At 50.9% G+C, this 21,922-nt stretch overlaps 2 protein-coding genes across 2 annotated transcripts; both read left to right on the top strand.

The window, feature by feature from the left end:
* Window positions 1-6,651: 6,651 nt before the first annotated feature.
* LOC311216144 (olfactory receptor 14C36-like) lies at window positions 6,652-7,584 on the top strand (the record flags this gene model as incomplete). Its single annotated transcript, XM_084297689.1, has 1 exon — window positions 6,652-7,584. One exon carries the CDS (start codon window positions 6,652-6,654, stop codon window positions 7,582-7,584), a length of 933 nt encoding a protein of 310 aa, XP_084153815.1.
* An 8,892-nt stretch (window positions 7,585-16,476) lies between these two features.
* LOC311216145 (olfactory receptor 14C36-like) lies at window positions 16,477-17,403 on the top strand (the record flags this gene model as incomplete). Its single annotated transcript, XM_084297690.1, has 1 exon — window positions 16,477-17,403. One exon carries the CDS (start codon window positions 16,477-16,479, stop codon window positions 17,401-17,403), a length of 927 nt encoding a protein of 308 aa, XP_084153816.1.
* Between the last annotated feature and the right edge of the window lie 4,519 nt (window positions 17,404-21,922).

The raw sequence follows: 21,922 nt of genomic DNA on the forward strand, positions 1-21,922 counted from the left end.
GAGCCCCTCCTGCATGCTGGGGCTGCTCCCCCAGCTCCAGAAGGGGTGGGAAGAGAGGGATACTGAGACCACTGAATTTATTCTGTCTCCTTTATTGTCTATACCTACAAAGGAAGCCTAGTTCAGTAGGTTAAATGGAAGATGTAGTCAAAGTAAAAAAATTACTAAATAAATTAAAGCAATATCAAAAATTATGAAAATAACAAAAACAAAAAATGATATGAAAATCTCTCATCTCAGTTTCTCAAATAGAATGGTAGCGTTTAGAGGATTATTATTATTATTATTATATGATAATAATACTAAGTATAAAAATGGTATGATACAAATGACAATAATGTTAACAACACTGATGCTTAAGAAGCACATATAGAAACAATTTCCTCACTGCAACCTTGAGTTCCTGGTTCCTCATGCTGTAAGTGAGGGGGTTCACTGCTGGAGGTACCACTGAGTACAAAAGTGACACCACCAAGTCCAGAGATGGGGAAGAGATGGAAGCGGGCTTCAGGTAGGCAAAAATGGAAGTGCTGAGAAAGAGGAAGACCATGGCCAGGTGAGGGAGGCACGTGGAAAAGGCTTTGTGCTGGCCCTGTTCAGAGGGCATCCTCAGCACTGCCCTGAAGGTCTGAAAATAGGACAGCACAATGAAAACAAAACAAATAAATGCTAAAGAAACACTAAACACAAGTGCCTCAACTTCCCTGAGGTAGTAGTCTGAGCAGGAGAGTTTGAGGATGTGGGGGATCTCACAGAAGAACTGGTCCACAGCATTGCCTTGGCAGAGGGGCAGGGAAAATGTAGTGGCCGTGTGCAGGACAGCATTGAGAAAGCCACTGCCCCAGGCAGCTGCTGCCATCTGGGCACAAGCTCTGCTGCCCACGAGGCTCCCGTAGTGCAGGGGCTTGCAGATGGCAACGTAGCGGTCATAGGCCATGACGGTGAGAAGGGAAAACTCTGCTCCAGCCAAGAAGACAAAAAAGAAGACCTGAGCAGCACATCCTTGATAGGAGATGGCCCTGGTGTCCCAGAAGGCATTGGCCATGGCTTTGGGCAGAGTGGTGGAGATGCAACCCAGGTCAAGGAGGGCGAGGTTGAGGAGGAAGAAGTACATGGGGGTGTGGAGGCGGTGGTCGCAGGAGATGGGGATGTGCATGGCCAAGTGTAGGAGAATGGTACGACCCCTGCCTGCTTCATGGGTGGGGGCAAGGAGGCAATGAGGCCCTGGTGCTTTAACGATCAGCTGTCTCCTAATCAGTGGCAGTGGCAGAGACAACAGCCATAGCCATGGGCACAAAGACCTGGGTCCTGCTGGGACTTGGAGCCTTGCCATAGCCCTTGCTCCTCTCCAAACCAGGATGGCCTAGAGAATCCCAGACCTGTACCTCTTTACTGCTTAGTTGTAGACACTTGTCCTTGTGGTGTCATACCGGATCTGAGCTGAGTCTGATAACTCAGATCTTTTTGGTGGCCATGCTCCTCGTAAGGCAGCTCTGTGTGAAGTTGGCCTGGTTCCTACTGAGTAGGCACCACTGCTTGTATGGCATCCCTCATGGTGCCCAGGCCCTCCTTGTCCTGTGTACTCAGCAGTGTCCCAGTCTGCTCTGATGTGTGGCGTTACTCTCCCTCTCGTTCAGGACTGGGCTCCTCTCCTTGTAAATGTCTAGAGGTTTCTTTAGACAAAATCCTGTAGTTTCTCAAGCTCCCACCACACTGATGCTCCGTTCTGTCAGCTGTTCATGTCTGCAGGCAGACAAGACAGTTCAGCCTTCATGTGATTGTGCTGTCTCTGACAAGACAGCAGCATTGGGAGGTACAGGGGACACAGAATCACACACAGAATCACACAGAATTGTCTAGTTTGGAAGAGACCTCAAGATGATCAAGTCCAACCTCTGACCTAACACTAACAAGTCCTCCACTAAACCAACATTTGGATAATACAGGAGTAACCAGTTGAATGGAACTGCAACACAGTCACAGAAAGGTAATGGGTGGAAGGCTGCCAGATTCTACTTTTTCTGTTCTTCATTCTCATGCATGCTGTCAGTTTCTCGGGAGCTGTGTCCTAAATATTATGGGGTTGTGCAGAACAACGTTAGAAAGGCCAAAGCCCAGCTGGAGCTTAATCAATCCATTCCTGTCAAAGACAATAAACACTGCTTATACAAATACTTTAAATAAAAGAGGATTAAGAATCATCATAAATTATTGGATGTGGGGGGAAACCTGGTGCCAAGAGATGAGCTAAAGGCTGAGGTACTTAATGCCTTCTTTGCCTCAGTCTGTAGCAACAAGACCAGTTGTTCCCCTGGTCATTTCTTCCTCCTCATGGCCAGAGCCCACCTTTTAGGGTGGTTTGTGTCTTTTTCTTTTTTTTTTTTTTCTCCTGCTCTTTCCTACTACCAAAGCAGGCTCCATCAGGGTGGAAACCACTCCTGAAGTAGGCATCCCAACCCAGCAGGCTCCTTGCGGCCTCTCAGCCAACCACACACAAGTCACCTCAGCAGCAGCTTCCAAGCCAGGGGCCTGCTGCTGGCCTTGCAGCTTCTTGGCTAGACACAGCCAAGCCTCGTGCCTGCTGCTGCCCAGCCATGGACTCAAGCAGAAGGGACAGGACAACCCATCTGGGGGCCTCCTTTCAGTCTGGGTCCTCCTGGGTCTCTAGGCAGAGGGGATCCCCCAGTCAGCATGCCAAGCAGGTGCCTTGTGCTGGCCTAGCAGGGCCACTGCCAGCTGTCAGCCCAAAAGTGCAGCTCCCAGGGAGAAGTCAAGGCTGACCTGCCACCTCCAGACACAAGTGACCTCACAGTCCCTTTCTGTGACACGTTCCTGCTGCTGCCCTATCAAGTGCAGAGACAGAAGTGACCTCACAGTCACTGCCACAGTCACATTCCTTCTGCTGGGCCATGAGATCCTCAGGCATAGCTGACTGCGTTCTAGTTCCCAAGGGAATAAGGCGCATCTTTCTGGGTTAGAGAGTAAACAAATGTTTATTGGGAAGGTTTGGTGTTCTTCTGTGTTTAGGGTATGGGCAGGCTCTGTAGTTTAGGTCATTTTTAGGTCTGCCTAGAAGCCTAGGGTTAAATAGAGTATTTTAATACTATTATTAAGGGTAGGGTTTAGGGTGAGTAAGAGAGTAAAAGTAATAGAAAGGGGGTATGGGGTGAGTTTTGCTTCAAGGAATACCTTGTGTTCAAGCTTTAGAGAAATGGATTCCTGTCAGAGTGTTGGAGGAGCATTTAGATTTAAGGATTAAGACTACTGGTTAAAATAGTGTAAGGGCCATACATGACTGTACAAGTCAGTGTTGCTGCACAACCTGCATTTCATGATGCCTCTTACCTCTACGAAATCATTAATTTCTGCTGGCCATGCTCCTCTTGCCACCTGAAAATCTCACATCTCTCGTGTCCAGGTTGCTCCTGACCTCCCCATATCTTATTGGGATCAGCTTTCCGATGACATCCATGACATAGGCAGTATATGTCTCACCTCTGTGGGCTACTCTGTTCTTCAGAGAGAAGTGGCATTGTAGTCAGGAGGGAAAAGGGCCTAAAGGAGCATCCTGCCCAGTATGCCCATCAGCTCTGCCTCTCTACAAAATTGCGCATCCTACCTACTAGTTTTGTTTCCAGAATAGCTTCCATGGATCTCGAGTTCTTTTTCCAGGCCCTTATGAATGCTTCAGTTTTGGATGTGTAGAGATGGGATAAGGAAAGCAATGTGCGGATAGACCTGAGTTTAGCAAGGGATGCAAAGAATAACAGGAAGAGATTCTATAGATGCATAGCTCAGAAAAGAAAGGCCAAGGAGAGTGTACCCGCTCTGAGGGATGAGAAGGGTAAACTGGTAATGACAGACATGGAGAAGCCTGAGGGCCTCAACAACATCTTTGCCTCAGTCTTCCCTGCCAGTGAGGCTTCCCAAGTTTTTCATTTCCCTGAACCCATAGATGGAGGCTGGGGGGCAAAGAAGATGATCAAGTGGCTGGAGAACCTCTCCTATGAAGAAAGGCTGAGAGCACTGTGGCTGTTCAGCCTGGAAGAAAGAAGGCTCCAGGGTGACCTCATCACAGCCTTTCAGTACTTAAAGGGGGCTTATAAAAAAGATGGAGAGTGATTCTTTGCTCAAGGACATCACAATCCCTGCCCTGCCCCAAGGGGACAAACAGCTGAAGTTAGGGATAGGAGTGGGTTTGAAGATGAGATGTGCTGTGTGTGTGGTGGAGGGTTAGGTGGTCAATTTAACATTTAGGGATTAGAGGTCAACTTCTACAGCTAATGTCATGGAAGGGCTTTGAGGGAGCAATTCTGCTCAAGATGCCTGCTCAAGGTGTAGGAAAAGGGCAAGCCTTGTGGGTCAGAGTTTTGTTTAGTTCTTGGGTGAGGGCTAGGGTTAACACTGGCATTCTAATTCATGATTAGGCTTAATCATCCTTCTGCTCAGCCTTGAAGTACAAGATGCTTTCGACATCTGCCTTTTCCACGTCCCGAGGAACCTCTTTGATCAATCTGTCCTTTCCAAGGTCTTTGAGATAAGTCTTATGATGACGCCTGCAGCTCCACCAGCACATCTCTCACCCTTCCCATACTACCTATAAGCAACCCTAGGACTGACAGGGGGATGATGAAGGTATGGGAAAGGGCTTGGTTAAAACCTCCAACTACAGCCTTTATGGGCTTCACACAGACAGTGAGGGTGGTGTCACAGAAAACAGTGACACTCATGAGGACTAAAGAGCAGGTGGATAAGACCTTGGGCCTGCCAACACAGGACGCACACACATGAAAACTGTATGGGAGGGAAGAGGAAGATTGGATTAAAAATGTAGATTATGAAATCAAAGAGCATGAGTATCACCGTGACACTGCAGGACAGCTCCAGCAATGGAACAAAACCACAGAAGGTATCTATGACACTGGGGCCACAGAACAGTAGCTGGGAGGTGGAGAAAGAATTCCTGTACATGAGAGAAATTCCCCTGGTTCAGGTACAGCTGCCTTCTGGAGTCAGGCCTTCCACTTCTTGAGCCTTGCAGAGAACAGGGGTGGCATACAGCCCAGGGCTGACCGTAGGGCATGGCCCCCAGCAGGAAGCACTGTGGTCATGCAGAAGGTGCAGCTGAGAGTGCTGCCACCTCTGTGAGCAACGGGGGTGCTGTCCCCAGCCAGGAAGCTGGCCAGCATCTGGCGCAGGGTCTGCATCAATCAGCACACCCCAGCAGAGACCCTGCTGCTCTTGGGGAGCTGTCAGCCCTGAGGCCTTGGGGACAACTCGAGGAAGCCCAGGAGCACAGAGCAAGAAATGCCATGGTCGGGTGCTGTGCTGCTGAGCTGGGCCGGGCTCCTGGGCCCAAGGGGAGCTCCTGGCAAGCGCTGCAGAGAGACAGCTGTGCCCAGGAGCAGCTCTTCTGCACAGCGCAGCAGAGCTGGGGGCTCTGACCGCAGCTGGCACACAAAGAAGAGAGGGGGAGAGAGGGTTGGGAGGAACTGAGGAGCGCAACAACAGAGGGCAGCATGTGGCAGGACACATCTGCAGGCTCTTGACACCATGAGGCTCTGGCAGCAAGGCAATGCAGGTGGGGTTGCCAGAGGTGTCTTCTACAGCTGGCACATCCGATGCCTGACAGCATCTGTCAGGGTGGCTTTTACTCTACATTTAATGTGGACTAGAAGATGCTGTAGGGAATGGCATTTATAAAAGGATTTTTTCCAGAGGAAGACTGAGGCTTGGATTATCTGAAGAGGAAGGCTTTTTTAGTTTCTGTGCTTTCAGATACTTGCGGTGGCGGGGAATCTGAGTGAGTCTGAGCACACAGTTATGGAATGGGGTCTGCTGGCTTTGGACAGGGAAGAGATGTGGGGATAGAGAAACAAGTTCCCAGCAGGGACATGGGCAGGCAGTAGTGTCCTGGTTCCTTAGGCACTGGAACAGGTACCACAGGGAAGTGGTGACAGCGCTGAGGCTGTCACAATTCAAGAAATATTTGGGCAACCCCCTCAGATATAGGCCAGTTTTTGGGTTTTCATGTACAGATTCAGGGGTTGGATTTGAATACCCTTGTGGGCCCCTTCCAACCTGGGATAATCTGTGACTCCATGTCTCTATGAACCTACGAGTACAATATTTCTGTAGCTCAATAAATGCCAACACAGGCCAAATGAGCCTAAGCGTGGCTCAAAATTGTCTCTAAATGAAACTCTGAAGGGACTCTTTCATCTGAGGCTCCACAAGTTTTCATTTGAAATGCCCAGGATTTATGCCTTAGAAAACAGGGTTGGGTAGGCAGTTAGACAGAAAATACAAAAATAAATTCCCACAGCTCTGCTCCTCAGTTGGGTGAATTGGGAGCAAAAATATTGAAAAGCTCTTTATTATCAGCTGATTGAATCTGAGAATACCCCATCTTCCTCTTTACCTCTGGTTGTGGGGCAGGACTGACTCCTTGCCCAGAGCAGGGTCCCTTGCTCCCAGGGACACCCTCAGGCAGCATCAAGAAGAGCATATGAAAGGGAGCTGGTAAATGCCTGACTGAAAGGGTTTTCATAGCAGTTATGTGAGAACTGTAAGAACTTTATCTCAGGTATGTCTTCTTATTTATTAAAGCTTTTTTCATCCTTGGCAGTAACCCATGGCCAGAACCACCAAATGTCCAACATCAGCTCTGTGAGCGAGTTCCTCCTGCTGGCATTCGCAGACACACGCGAGCTGCAGCTCCTGCACTTCGCGCTCTTCCTGGGCATCTACCTGGCTGCCCTCCTGGGCAACGGCCTCATCCTCAGCGCCGTAGCCTGCCACCACCGCCTCCACACCCCCATGTACTTCTTCCTCCTCAACCTCGCCCTCCTTGACCTGGGCTGCATCTCCACCACTCTGCCCAAAGCCATGGCCAATTCTCTGTTGGACACCAGGGCCATCTCCTATCAAGGATGTGCTGCACAGGTCTTTCTCTTTGTCTTCTTTATCACAGCAGAGTATTCCCTTCTCACCGTCATGGCCTATGACCGCTACGTTGCCATCTGCAAGCCCCTGCACTACGGGAGCCTCCTGGGCAGCAGAGCTTGTGCCCAGATGGCAGCAGCTGCCTGGGGCAGTGGCTTTCTCAATGCTGTCCTGCACACGGCCAACACATTTTCCCTGCCCCTCTGCCACAGCAGTGTTGTGGATCAGTTCTTCTGTGAAATCCCCCAGATACTCAAGCTCTCCTGCTCAAATACCTACCTCAGGGAAGTTGGGGCACTTGTGTTTAGTGTTTCTTTAGTCCTTGGTTGCTTTGTTTTCATTGTGCTGTCCTATGTGCAGATCTTCAGGGCAGTGCTGAGGATGTCCTCTTCCCAGGGCCGGCACAAAGCCTTTTCCACGTGCCTCCCTCACCTGGCTGTGGTCTCTCTCTTTGTCAGCACTGGCACGTCTGCCTCCCTGAGGCACCCTTCAAACTCATTCCCATCCCTGGACCTGGTGGTGTCATTTTTATACTCAGTGGTGCCTCCAGCAGTGAACCCCCTCATCTACAGCATGAGGAACCAGGAATTGAAGGATGTTATAAACAAACAATTTAAACATTTGTTAAAGCATCACTAAAGTTCTCATCAATTTATCCATTCTTCTAGCATATCCAAAAAGAGTTGAGATAATCTTTCATTTCTAATATACTTTAGAACTAGTTTAGCAAACACATGATAACATTTTCAGTTAAATATTAATCTTAGCAGCCTACCTGTTTATTATTTTAATTACTTTGATCAGGTAATCTAATTTACCTATAGAACTAGGCTTCCTCAGTAGATATAGACAATAAAAAAATGCATGAGAATGCATGAGATGTCTGAGCTGACATCTCTTCCCATCTCCTCTGGAGCTGGGGGAGCAGCCCCAGCACGCAGGAGGGGCTCAGGATCAAGAGCCCAGCTGCCACATGCAGGAGCAGCCCCGGTGGCCCTTGGAGCTTCCCCTCACTGCCTGCTGGGCTCTGCCTCTCTGCTGCCTTGGGGTTGGGGCTGCTGCTTCCCTGGAGCCATGGCCATGGCCTGCAGCATGATGTGGCCTTTTCCCTGCTGCTCTCTTTTGGCTTCCACATTGTTCGCTTGTGTTCTCCCACTGAGATCTCATGCATCTTACTGACAGTCTAATTGTCTGTAAAGGGGCATCTCTTTCTTTGCACAGCTCTTCCAAAGTTGGTAGAAGGAATATATCCAAGGAACTGCTGCATGAATGAGTGGGTCTCTTGCTTTTCAGGTCTTCACCATGGATCAGAATTTCAGAGTGTTCAGTTTAGTGCTGCACTGGCAGCTCCCTTCTTGGCTGGCCATGGCTCAGCAAACAATAATTGGCTTATGTCATGCCTGGGAGTGTCCACTGCTGTTGGGTCTGATGGCAAATGGCATGCTGGAGAGGAATGTGGAGCTGCTCTGTGGCTGGGCCACGCCTTTTGTGCTGGCCTGGGGAGCGGGGTTGGCCTTGCGGGGCACAGGCACTGTGTGCTGGGGATCTGCCAGGCAAGAGAGCAGGGCTCCTGCAGCTTCACAGACCTCCACCTCCTGAGGGCAGGGGCTGCTGGGGAGGCCCAGAGCCGCCTTTGTGCCAGCAGCTGCAGTGCCTTGCGATGGGCTGGGGCTGTGGTGGCCGTGCCTAGAGCCCTGCAGCAGCCTGCGGTGGGCACTGCCCTGGGGCCAGCACAGCCTGGGCTGCTGGGCTGGGCTGGGGAGAGGGCAGGGACCTGGGGAGAAGTGGGCAGGGGCTGGGCTGGGCTGGACAGTGCCCGGCAGAGGGCAACAGCAGCATCAGGGAGTGGTGGCAGCATGCAGTGGATGGGTCCCAGCAGGGCTTGGTGCTGCAGAGCCAGGGCTGCGCGAAGGGAGCCCAGAGCTGCAGGGGCAGGGGAGAGGAGGCCACTCTGGGCCCTTGCTGGCCTGGGCAGAGCAGGAAGGGGGCTCAGGGCATTTGTCCTCTCCCCAAAGCCTGCCAGGACCTGCAGGGCCATCAGGAAGAGCCCAGGGCCAGGCTGTGCCCCTGGCCTTTACTCTGCTGGCAGGAGCGCTCTTGCCATGCGCTTCCTGGCCTCCCCTCACCTGCGCACAGCTGCTGCCCACTCCGGCTGCTGCCACAAACGTGTCCTCACAAGCAGCACCACCCCTTGGGCTGCTTCTGCTTTGCCTCCCCCCCCTCACTGCCTTGACTCCTTGTCTCTGCTGGGCCCCACTTTCCACACTCAAATGTGTCCCTGGGCTGTCAGTGCCCTCTCCCCTGCTTTGTGGGAATACTAAGCCAGGGCGGACAGGTTACCATTAGGTGTGCTGGTGCTTGTGTAATTCACATTGGTAATGGCATAAATGCCGGTTCCTTCACCAGTGTTGCACATCCTTCTTCATGTTAGGCCAAAATCAACGTCCTTCTCTCTGCTTTTCCTCATGAATGAACTGGATTAGGTCTCCTTAATTATTCTGAGGCACAATACAATGCTTTTTGCCTTCTGCTACTCCAGCACAGTATGTGTGACTTTCCCTTACTCTGCACATTGACCTCACGGGTCATTCCATATTTGTTGCTTTCAAAATGTTAGTTGGACGGGGGCCATTTGCAAAGTGGGGCAAGCTGATGTGTTCTGCCTCAGCCATTTCAAGCATGCTATACTTGAGTTTTTCAGCCTGAGTTTGCTAAAGATGACCCAGGAAGGTCATCAACAGATGTTCAAGTGTCTAGTTTAAGTAAGGGAGAGCATCTCAGGTGTCCAGTGGCCATTTCAAATCTAGGTCAATCCAAGGAACCCACTGAAGAAGAGGTTTGTCTTTGAAGGGGTGTTCCTGTGCTAGACTGGGCTGCAGTTACAGGGACAAAGACCACTGCTGGCAGTGGAGGTGCCCTGGGAACTCCACCTGGCTCCACCTGATTTTCCCAAAGGGCTCCTGCCTCCTGCAGCTCTTTTCTGACATCTGCTGGTCCAGGGATGTGACTCAAACACAACAGGCCCACTGGAGGTTTTCCCTGGTTGCTTATGGTCAGACAGCAAAGCTTTGCCAGAATACCCAGTATTTTTTTCAGTACTTGAATGATAAAGCAACAACTCATCAGCTCAAAAGACTCAATCCTTTCTGTAAAATGTCTCATGTGAAGTGTAATTTCTATCATGAAGAAATGTGATTTTTCAGGATGCATATTCATCCCAGGAGAAGAAATACTGGTGTTCACCTGTAGTTGCATTGTCATCGCTTTTCTATCATGGTGTGCTCCCTCCCTCATCTTCCAGGCACAAAACTCATCTTGATTACATAGACCCTGCTGAATGCCCCCTTTCCAGCTGCCTGTCTGGACCTATGCACTTCCCATGGTTCTCCTGGTTTGCCCTCCTCTTACCGTTTAATCATTCTGACCACTCTCAGTGACCCAGTTGCTGCTTGGAGTTTCAGTGAGTTCAAGGTCGCCCATCTCTCAGCAGTCTGTCTAATGGTTTCCTTAGTAAGACCCTCATCATTTATCATTGAATTAGTATGATATGGATTAATATTAACACAGTTATTTAAATCACTGTAAAATACATCATGTACAGTCATCCTTTTGGGAAGGTAAACATCACAGGTAGCAACAAAATAAGGAACTTGAACTTTTTTTTTTTTTTTTGAAAATTGCAGCATGATTTCCTTTTGTTTGTTTTGAAATAGGAAAACCCCTGCTCTTCCCACCTAAACAAGGCTTCAAAGGAGAAACCCTAGACCAATATAACCAGGAAAATGATGCTCTAAACTAAAACACAACAAAATTCAGCCTTTAAAATGAAGAAAGATTTTTATTAGATGCTCCTTGAAATCTTCCCTCTTAACTAGAAAATGAAAGCTCTCCAATGAGGTGATCAAGTCTTGAAGACTTGAAGAAAATGTTGGGAGAGACATGGCTCCTTAGGAGTTTCTGTGTTTTAATGAGTTCCATGGTGTATTTTGGTGCTGAGTCAATGAAACTTGGGTACTGAGCGGAGGATGATGCAACTGTGCAAAAAAACAAACTCAAAATGAAAAGCTGAAGTGACTTGGAGTATTAATGGGCCCCACTGAGGGCTGTTACTAACAGAGCCTCCCCAGGGACGTGTTAGGGCAGATAATTTGAAGCCATGGTTACAGACAGGCAAAGCACTGTGCTGAGAGAAGTCTTGGTTGGTTTTGGTGAAGCAAAAGGTCCAAGGCCTGACCCCAGCCACTGTGAGGGGAGATCCTACACCACCCTGTCTGGCTCAGGACATTTCTTGGGGGTCTGTGGGATGTTGTGGGCAGTGTGATGCCATGACAAGAACACTGGTATGACACCACCCTGCCTCTGCACAGGGTTTCAAGGAAGCAGAGAGGCTGCACTGTAATGACTATATGTCGTCTACTCATAAGCTCTAGCCAAAGTGACAGGGCTGTTGGTGCCTTCCATTCTTGCCAGCACTCTTTGTCCCACACTTTGTCCTATTTCCTGGAAGTCTGCAGACACCCGTCTCTGTTCACCACCTTGCCATCATCACAGCATTTCCACCATTTCACCGACTCATCAACCCTCACCAGCTGTTCCTTGAAAAACGAAGCTAAGGTCAGATCATAGACACTCACCAGCATCTTCCAAGCCATGGGCCTGCTGCTGGCCTTGCAGCTTCTTGGCTAGACACAGCCAAGCCTTGTGCCTGCTGCTGCCCACTCATGGACTCAAGCAGAAGGGACAGGACAACCCATCTGGGGGCCTTCTTTCTGCCTGGGTCCTCCTGGCTCTGGAGGCAGAGGGGATCCCCCAGTCAGCATGCCAAGCAGGTGCCTTCTGCTGGCCTAGCAGGGCCACTGTCAGATATCAGCCCAAAAGTCCAGCTCCCAGGGAGAAGTCAAGGCTGACCTGCCACCTCCAGACACAAGTGACCTCACAGTGTCTTTCTGTGAGACGTTCCTGCTGCTGCCCTATCAAGTGCAGAGACAGAAGTGACCTCACAGTCCCTGCCACAGTCACATTCCTCGTGCTGGGGCAGGAGATCCTGAGGCAGAGCTGAGCTCCTCAGAGCATTCCCACCCATCTCCTCCTTGTGGCCCACAAGCTGATCAGATCCAGGACCCCTCACATTCATTTGAGGTTAGGGTTTTGTTTAGGTCCCTTAAGCGGTTTTCTAGTGTTAAATAGGCCATTTTAGTGCTACTATTAAGGGCAGAGATCAGAGTGATTAAGAGAGTAAGAGCTAGGGGAAGCGGCTATGGGCTGAGTTTTGTCTTCTAGGGATACTTTGGGGTCAGTCATTAGAGTAGTGGATTCCTGTCAGGGTGCTGAGTAGCATTTAGGTTTTGGAAAGAAGTTTACAGGTTAAAGCTGGGGAATAGCCTTGTATGACTATTTTAAGTCATAGTTACAGCTGCATCAGCATAACCTGAACCCTCTTACCTCTACAAAATCCTTAATTTTGGCTGGCCAAGCCCCTATTCCCTCCTCTCAGTCTCATGTTTCTCCTGGGCTGTCTTCTCCTGATTTCCCCATATCAGTTATCTTTTTAGGGGCATGCTTATGATGCCTTTCATGATCTTAGACTATCTGTCAGTGCTCTGTTGGCTACTCTATTCCTGAGAAAAGTGGCACTTAATACACGATGGAAAAGGACACAAATGTCCATCAGAGCACCCTGCACAATGTGCCCAGCAGCTCTGCACTGCCACAAAAGTGTGGTTCCTGCCTACAAGTTTCCTTTCCAGAATGGCTCCTATGGCTCCAGGGTAACTTTTCCCAGACACTCACTTCCCCAGGCCACACCACTCTTACCCACAGGCCCCATGTGTCTCTCCAAGCCTCCCCTCTGCCCTTGCAGTAGTGACACCTCAGCGCAGCAGGTTGGTGCATCTCCAGGCTCAGGGGTGCTTCCTGAGGGCCTGCCCCGTGTGGGGAGTGGTGGGGAGGAAGAGATCAAGGTCATCTCCTGGGGCATGGCTGAGCACAGCCCAGACATCCTGCACCACAGGCAGGCCCCTGCTCCCAGGCTGAGGCACACATGCAAGGTACACATTTCTCCATCAGTCCAGCTTCATGCAGGGACCTTCAGCCGTGTCCCAGTCCCAAGATTTGGCTACTTCTCCACCCACAGACATACCCTGCTTTCCATTTGGGGACTCAGGCAGGACTTTAAGGATCTGCAAAAGCCCTGAGTGTCCTTGTTTCTCACAGCCTTCTCACAAGTCTTTCTCCTGGCCCTCCCCACTGCCCAGCACTGCCTCTCAGGTGGCACTCGGTGACCCTTCAGAAGGGCCTTTGGGCTTCCTCAATTGTCCTGATGCTTATTAGCAACTTCCTGGCTCCTTCCAGGGCCTTCTTGTCCCTCATGAGGACACTGGCTCTGGCTGGGATGGAGTTGCTCTCTGCAGAACAGTCCCTGCGGTGCTGTGTTTTTGATATGTGACCAGAGCAGTGTTGGTCACCCATGGCTGTAGTCGCTGTTCCTGTGCAGTGTTTGCACAGCATCAAGGCCTTCTGTGCTTCTCACTCTGCCCCACCATCGAGTCGGCTTCCACTAGATAAGGTTGCTCAAAGCCCCATCCAACCTAGCCTTGAATACTTCCAGGGACAGGGCATCCACAGCTTCCCTGGGCAGCCTGTTCCACTGCCTTACCACCCTCTAAGTCAAGAACTTCTTTCTAATAGCTAATCTAAATCTACTCTCTTTCAGTTTAAAACCATTACCGCTCGTCCTATCATGACATTGATGAAGAGTCCCTCCCCAGCTGTCCTGTAGGCCCCCTATTGGTACTGGAAGGGCTCTTTAAGTTCTCCCCAGAGCCTTCTCTTGTCCAGGCTGAACAAAACCATCTTCCTCAGCATGTTCCTAGGAAAAGTGCTGCAGCCCATTGATCGTCCTCATGGCCCTCCTCTGGACTCCTTCTAATAGATACACATCCTTATTGGGGCCCCAGAGCTGAACACAGTACTTGAACTGTGGCCTCACAAGCCCTCCTAACAGATCAACATTCACTCCAAACTTGGTGTCATCTGCAAACTTACTGAGGGTGCACTCGATCCCCTCATCCACATCATTGATGGAGATATTGAAGAGAACAGGCCACCGTACGGGGCCCTGCGGGACACTAAGGACAGGCCTCCATCTGCATTTATTCGCATTTACCATGACTCTTTGGGCCATTTTTTAACCCAACAAAGCATACACCCGTCCAAGCCTTGAGCAGCCAGTTTCTCTGGAGAATGTTGTGGGAAAAGACAGAAAAGCCTTACTGCGGTCTAGGTAGAGCACATCCACAGCCTTTCCCTCATCCACTGCGAGCATCACCTTGTCACACCTTGAGATCTGATTTGCCAAGACAAATTTGACCTGCCTTTGACAAACCTATGCTGACTGGGCCTGATCACCTGGTTGTTCTGGAAGCATTGTGTGATGGAATTCAAGATAATCTGCTCCAAGAGCTTCCCCAGGACCGAGTTCAGACTGACAGGCTTGTAGTTCTACCATCCTCCTTCCAGCTGTTTTGTAGGTGAGCATCACAGTTGCTAGTCACCAGTTGACTGATAGCCAGGAGTGCCGATAAATGATGGAAGGCAGCTTGGTGAGCACTTCTGCCAGCTCCTTCAGCACCCTCGGATATATCTCATCTTGCTCCATAGACTTGTGAACACCCTCCATGAGGGATGCAATACGAGCAGTGGTGCCTGCTCACCAGGAACCAGGGCAGCTTCCTACAGAGCTGCCTTACGAGGGGCATGGCCACCAAGAAAATCTGAGTTATCCGACTCAGCTCAGATGTGATGTGACACCACATGGACAAGTGTCTACAAATAGCCAATAAAGAGGTACAGGTCTGGGAATCTCTAGGCAATCCTGGTTTGGAGAGGATTAAGGGCTATGACAAGGCTGAAAGTCCCAGCAGGACTCAGGTCTTTGTGTCCATGGCTATGGTTGTTGTCTCTGTCACTGAGCCCTATGAGGAGACAGCTTATCATTAAAGCACCAGGGCCTCAATGCCTTCTCGCCTGCACCCATGAAACAGGCAGGGGTTGTACCATTCTCCTGTACTTGGCCATGTACATCCCCATCTCCTACTGCCCCACAAAGAGCACTGAGCAAGGTGTGAAGGTGTGAACGGAAAGGATCTCCCTTCTCACAGGTTCAGGGTCAAGGCCTGGCCCTTTTTCTTGGTGACACACATCCAGTTTTCCTACACATCAGTGTCACCTTCACATTTCCTTTGTCTCCTTGTCCTCACTGCCTCCAGGGTTCTGCTCTAACGAGCTCCAAGGGAGGCTGTGTCAGTACTGGCCCTCAGGGGGACACTGCAGGAAACTTGCCTCTGACTTGGACTTCTGCAGAGATGTCTTCAATTGTGTCTGAGTGCCTGAGGTTCGTGGGCTCATCAGCAAAGCCCCCAGAGGGGTGATTGCAGTGCCTTGGGCTGGTGCTGCGCTGCTGAGCTGGGCCGGGCTCGTGGGACAGAGAGAGCTCGTGGCAAGAGGGCCCTGGTGCAGAGAGACAGCTGTGCCCAGGAGCAGCTCCTCTGCACAGCGCAGCAGGGCTGGGGGCACTGCCTGCAGAGACAGAGTGCTTAAAGGCAGGCAGAAGTGGCAGGATGCACAGAGCTCACTGGGGGAGAACACTTCCCAGCCCTGACCCTGGTAAGTCTCTGGCTGGAGGGCAATGCAGTGGCAGGTCCTGGAGGAAGGAGGTGCTGGGGGTGCAGGCAGGGGTGCCCAGGGCTGCGGTGCGGAGCAGGGTCCCTGCTGTGCCCCAGGGGCTGTGTGCCAGGGCAGGGCCTGTGCTGCTTGCCAGGCTCAGCACTCAGCCTGCCTGGGGAGCTGCCCAGGGGCTTGGGCAGAAGAAGGGCAGGGCAGAAGCTGCCTGCAAAGAGAAGGCACTTTCTGCACTCTCTGCCTGCCTCTTCCTGCTCTGATTGTGGGGTAGGCTCTATATTAACAGGGTAGTGGGGCAGCCTCTATGTTATCGGCATAGTTGGATTTGCACTGGTGACTGAGCTTCCTATTCCATTGAATTGAGACACAAACAAGTTAGTGATGCACCTGAGAATATCCCTTCTCTTCTCTCTGCTTACAGACTGCACCAGGGCTTTTCTGAGCTGTTCTTTAGGACTTGCAGACAAGGGGATGTGGTTTTTCAGCACAACCTCTGTGTGCATCCATCCCGCAGGTGAGTGCTGCAAGCAGCCAGCAGCTGGGTACCAGGGAATGGACAGAGCAGCCCTCCTGGATGTGCCCTCTGGTTTAGGTGTGCCTCCACATCAATGACATTAACCATTTCACTAGATTAGAGATGTCCCACTGGGGACTGATGGGCAGAAGTGGTTGCTGTGTACAGGACGCTCAGCAAGCAGAAAGCAGGACTCCAGACAAGGAGATAGACAAAGGTCCTCTTGGAAACGGGTAATGTAAAGCTTTTACTGGGAATTTTAGTCAGAGACTTTACTCATAAGAGTTTATACTTTATATTTTCTTTCATTTCGCAGGCTCTATGTCCAAAGTCAGCAAATGCCCAACATCAGCTCTGTGAGCGAGTTCCTCCTGCTGGCATTCGCAGACACGCGCGAGCTGCAGCTCCTGCACTTTGCGCTCTTCCTGGGCATCTACCTGGCTGCCCTCCTGGGCAACGGCCTCATCCTCACTGCCGTAGCCTGCGACCACCGCCTCCACACCCCCATGTACTTCTTCCTCCTCAACCTCGCCCTCCTCGACCTGGGATCCATCTCCACCACTCTGCCCAAAGCCATGGCCAATGCCCTCTGGGACACCAGGGCCATCTCCTATCAAGGATGTGCTGCACAGGTCTTCTTTTTCTTCTTCTTTTTTAGTTCAGAGTACTATCTCCTCACTGCCATGGCCTACGACCGCTACGTTGCCATCTGCAAGCCCCTGCACTACGGGAGCCTCGTGGGCAGCAGAGCTTGTGCCCAGATGGCAGCAGCTGCCTGGGGCAGTGGCTTTCTCAATGCTGTCCTGCACACGGCCACTACGTTTTCAGTGCCCCTCTGCCAAGGCAATGCTGTGGACCAGTTCTTCTGTGAAATCCCCCACATCCTCAAGCTCTCCTGCTCAGATGCCTACCTCAGGGAAGTTGGCATCCTTGTGTTTAGTGTTTTTTTAGTCCTTGGTTGTTTTGTCTTCATTGTGGTGTCCTATTTGCAGATCTTCAGGGCAGTGCTGAGGATACCCTCCTCTCAGGGACGACACAAAGCCTTTTCCACGTGCCTACCTCACATGGCCGTGATCTCCCTGTTTGTCAGCACAGCCACAGTTGCCTACCTGAAGCCCCCTTCTATCTCCTCCCCATCCCTGGACCTGGTGATGGCAGTTCTGTACTCGGTGGTGCCACCAGCAATGAACCCTCTCATCTATAGCATTAGGAACCAGGAGCTCAGGAATGCTTTGATTAAAACTGTTTCTATACATGCTTTTTAAGCATCAGAGATGTGCTGTGTTCACTATTATTATTGTCATAATCAAGAATTTAAAATAAAAATATTAATTGGAATGAGAAGTTATTTGGGAAACTGAGGGAACAATTTTTATTGTTTAAATTTATTTATTTAACATCTTTAATTTTTTTAAATATTATTTTTATTTGAATAATGGATTTTTTAACCCTCATCATGCTAATTTATTTACCGTATCCCAGTCATCTCATGTACCTGTAGACCTAGGTTTCCTCCGTGAATAAAGACAATAAGGAAGGCATCCGAAATACATTCAGAATGTCACTGGTCAGAGGTCCCGTGTCCTCATGGGAGCAGCCCCAGCATGCAGGAGGGGCTCAGGGCCAAGAGCCCAGTTGCGACATACAGGAGCAGCCCCAGTGTCCCTTGGGCTTGCCCCTCACTGCCCGTTGGGCTCTGCCTCTCTGCTGCCTTTGGGTTGGTGCTGCTGCTTCCCTGGAGCCATGGCCATGGCCAGCAGCAGGACGTGGCCTTGTCACTGCTGCTCTCTTTTGGCTTCCTCATTGTTCTCTTGTGCTCTTACGTTTGGATAAGCCCTTAGATCTCATGCACCTTGGTGACAGTCCTGTTGTCTCTGCAGTGGCATCCCTGTCCCTGCAGGCAGCAGCAGGCACTGTGCAGCCCTGGGTCACTGCTGGCCCCCCTCCGAGCACCACAAAAATACAAGGGGCTGCTCATGGCAAACCCTGAAACCTGGAAGCCTCTTCCATTGCTGCTGCCAATGGGTCTCGCAGGAAAAGCTTAATGGACCAGTAGCATAATGCACCAGCATCACCATAGTTGGCCCCAGAACAGGAGACACTAGAGTGGCCCAGAGCCACCTTTGTGCCAGCAGCTGCGGTGCCTTGCGAGGGGCTGGGGCTGTGGTGGCCATGCCCAGAGCCCTGCAGCAGCCTGCACTGGACACTGCCCTGGGGCCAGCCCAGCCTGGGCTGCTGGGCTGGGCTGGGCTGGGCTGGGGAGAGGGCAGGGAGCTGGGGAGAGGTGGGCAGGGGCTGGGCTGGGCTGGGCAGTGCCCGGCAGAGGGCAACAGCAGCATCAGGGAGCGGTGGCAGCATGCAGGGGAGGGCTCCCAGCAGGGCGTGGTGCTGAAGAACCGGGGCTGTGTGAAGGGAGCCCAGAGCTGCAGGGGCAGCGGAGAGGAGGCCAAGGGCCAGGGCGGCTGCTGCAGGGGCAGGGAGCTCAGCATGGCCCTTGCAGCCCCCTGCCCTGGGCCTGCCTCTGCCCTTGGGCTCGGCCCCGGCCTTGGCTCTGCTGGCAGGAGCGCTCTTGCCATGCGCTTCCTGGCCTCCCCTCGCCTGCGCACAGCTGCTGCCCACTCCGGCTGCTGCCACAAACTTGTCCTCAGAAGCAGCACCACCCCTTGGGCTGCTTCTGCTGGCCTCCCCCACCCCACTGCCTTGACTCCTTGTCTCTGCTGGGCCCCACCTTCCAAACCCAAATGTGTCCTTGACTGTCCACTGCCCCATGGGTTTACTGTGCTATGGCAGCACATGTTTCCAGTGGGCCATCTACAAGACACAGTAATGAATCCTATGAGCAGAACTAGAGGGGGCCTGCTTCAAGCCAGGGGGAGGCAGGAAGGAAAGCGACAATCAGGTTTATTGGACAGTGTATATTTAATGGCCTGCTGTATCAGACACACAAATGTATCTGGCTCTACTGGACACCTCTGCACAGAGTACCCTAATGCCATCAAGCTAGAAAGAGGTAGAACCCACCTGTATTTCTGGAGTGACAGGGGGATCCCAACAGTTAACTGTACTGGAGGCTGAAGTGAGTCTAACTGGGAAGAAATGGCACAAGCACCCCATTGGGACTGGCTCAGAGGCTATGTGCATCCTCAGCTTAGACTGCATCAGGAGAGGGAACTTCAAAGTTTCAAGAGGGCACCACCGGTGGGGCTTTGGCAGTGCTGCCTTGGAGACAAAGGACATGAAACGGTTGTCTACCTTGCTTGGCCTTCCACAGAATCCTTCTGTTGGGGGTTTGCTGAGGGGTGAAGAACAGCAGGTGCCAATGGCTACCATGGTGGCGTACCTGAGGCAGCGTCGCGCTAACCGAGATTCCCTGATTACCATCCATGAGCTGGGTCATCGACTGGAGAGCCAAGGTGTAGATGTAGAGCTTGGGAGCGTGGTTTAGTGATGGACTTGTCAGCACTAAGGTAAAGTTGCCTGACCTGGGTTACACGTCCCAGAGTAGTGTCAGGCACAATGCAATTCTTTTTACCTTCTGCATCTATAGCACAGGAAGTAGGACTCTGCCCTACTCTATTGACTGGGCAGGTCTTTTCACATTACTCAATTTAGGTTTCCATGTCTGGAAGGGGCAATTTCCCCAAAGCGGCGAAGCTCATGGGTACAGCTACAGCCAATGAACATATATTTCCTTTAATTTTCTTCCTGAGTATTCCATGGAAGACCCAATAGAGACTCTGGTGTCCAGTTGTCTACTAAGATTCATTTACAATTTATCAGATCCCAACGGTCATTTCAAATGTTATTTATTTTATTTTATTTTATTTTATTTTATTTTATTTTATTTTATTTTATTTTATTTTATTTATTACTTTAATTGTTTCCCAAGGAACCCCTGACTTGTCTTAGAAAGGGTTTCATGTGCTGGGCTGGGCTGCAGTTACAGGGATAAAGACCACTGCTGGAAGTGGAGGTGTCAGACCTCCAGAATCTGCTTTTCCTCCCGATGGAGTTCTCCAAAGAAGTCACCCTGGATGAATAGCAGTAGGAGAATGATGCTACAAATGGAAATGCAACAACATTCAGCCTTTGAATCAAGAAAATGTTTTTATTATGTGCTTTGTGAAATCTTTTCCTTTAACTACGTCATGCAAACTGCAATTAGCTGCACAAGGCGTGAAACCTTGAAGAAAACTATGGAGGAGATGTTAGGAATTTCTTCATTTTAATGAGTTCCATGGTGTATTGTGGTGCTGAGTCTATGAAGCTCAGGTACTGAGAGGACAATGATGCAACTGCTAGAGAAAGTAAAGTCAGAAGGACAAGTTGAAGTGACTTGGAGTATTAATGGGCCCCACTGAGGGCTGTTACTAACAAAGCTTCCCCAGGGCCTTGTTAGGGCAGATAATTTGAGGCCATAGTTACATACAGGCTAAACACTGTGCTGAAAAATTCTTTGTTGGTTTTGGTGATACAGAAGAGTCAAGGTCTGGCCCCAGACGCTGGAAGGGGAGATTCTGCACCGCCACGTCTGTCTCAAGGCTTTTGCTGGGGTCTGTGGGATGTGGTGGGCAGTGTGATGCCATGAGAACAACACTGGTGTGACACCTCTGTGGTACTGCACAGGGTTGAAAAGAATCGATGAGGCCTCATCACAATGAATATAACATATCTCCTTATAAGCTCTAGCCAAGGGGACAGAAACCTTCACGGCGGTTAGGGCCCTCCCTTTCTACCAGCACCCTCTGCCTTCTCCTCTGCAGGTTTTCCAATGCTGTCCCACACATTGCCCTATTTCCTTGAAGTCTGCAGACACCCATTTCTGTTCACCATCTTGCTTTCATGCCTTGCTTTCACTGATGTCTCATCAGCCCTCACCAGCTGTTCCTTGAAAACCAAAGCCAGGGTCTGATCAGAGGGTGACCTCTGGCACCACAGCATGACCCTTTGAGGGACATTTCTCCCTCTTTGTGATAAGTGCCAGCCTTCCATGGAACACTTTGTGGCACTTTTTTCTCTCCTGCTCTTTCCTACTACCAAAGCAGGCTCCATCAGGGTGGAAACCACTCCTGAAGTAGGCATCCCAACCCAGCAGGTTCCTTGCGGCCTCTCAGCCTACCAGACACAAGTCACCTCAGCAGCAGCTTCCAAGCCAGGGGCCTGCTGCTGGCCTTGCAGCGTCTTGGCTAGACACAGCCAAGCCTTGTGCCTCCTGCTGCCCACTCATGGACTCAAGCAGAAGGGACAGGACAACTCATCTGGGGGCCTTCTTTCTGCCTGGGTCCTCCTGGCTCTGGAGGCAGAGGGGATCCCCCAGTCAGCATGCCAAGCAGGTGCCTTGTGCTGGCCTAGCAGGGACACTGCCAGATGTCAGCCCAAAAGTGCAGCTCCCAGGGAGAAGTCAAGGCTGACCTGCCACCTCCAGACACAAGTGACCCCACAGTCCCTTTCTGTGACACGTTCCCGCTGCTGCCCTATCAAGTGCAGAGACAGAAGTGACCTCATAGTCACATTGCTCCTGCTGGGGCAGGAGATGCTGAGGCAGAGCTGAGCTCCTCAGAGCATCCCCGCCCATCTCCTCCTTGTGGCCCACAGGCTGATCAGTTCAGGGTGAGCAAAAGACTAAAGATAAAGGGAAGCAGCAATAGGCTGTGTTTTGGCATGAAGGGATACTTTGAGGTCAGGCATAAGAATAGTGGATTCCTGTCAGGGTGTGGAGTAGCATTTAGGTTTGGGGATTACTGTCACTGGTTAAAATAGGGGAAGGGCTTTACATGACTATTT

This window comes from Netta rufina (assembly GCF_964035555.1).
Source record: "Netta rufina genome assembly, chromosome: 18".
Taxonomy (NCBI): domain Eukaryota; kingdom Metazoa; phylum Chordata; class Aves; order Anseriformes; family Anatidae; genus Netta; species Netta rufina.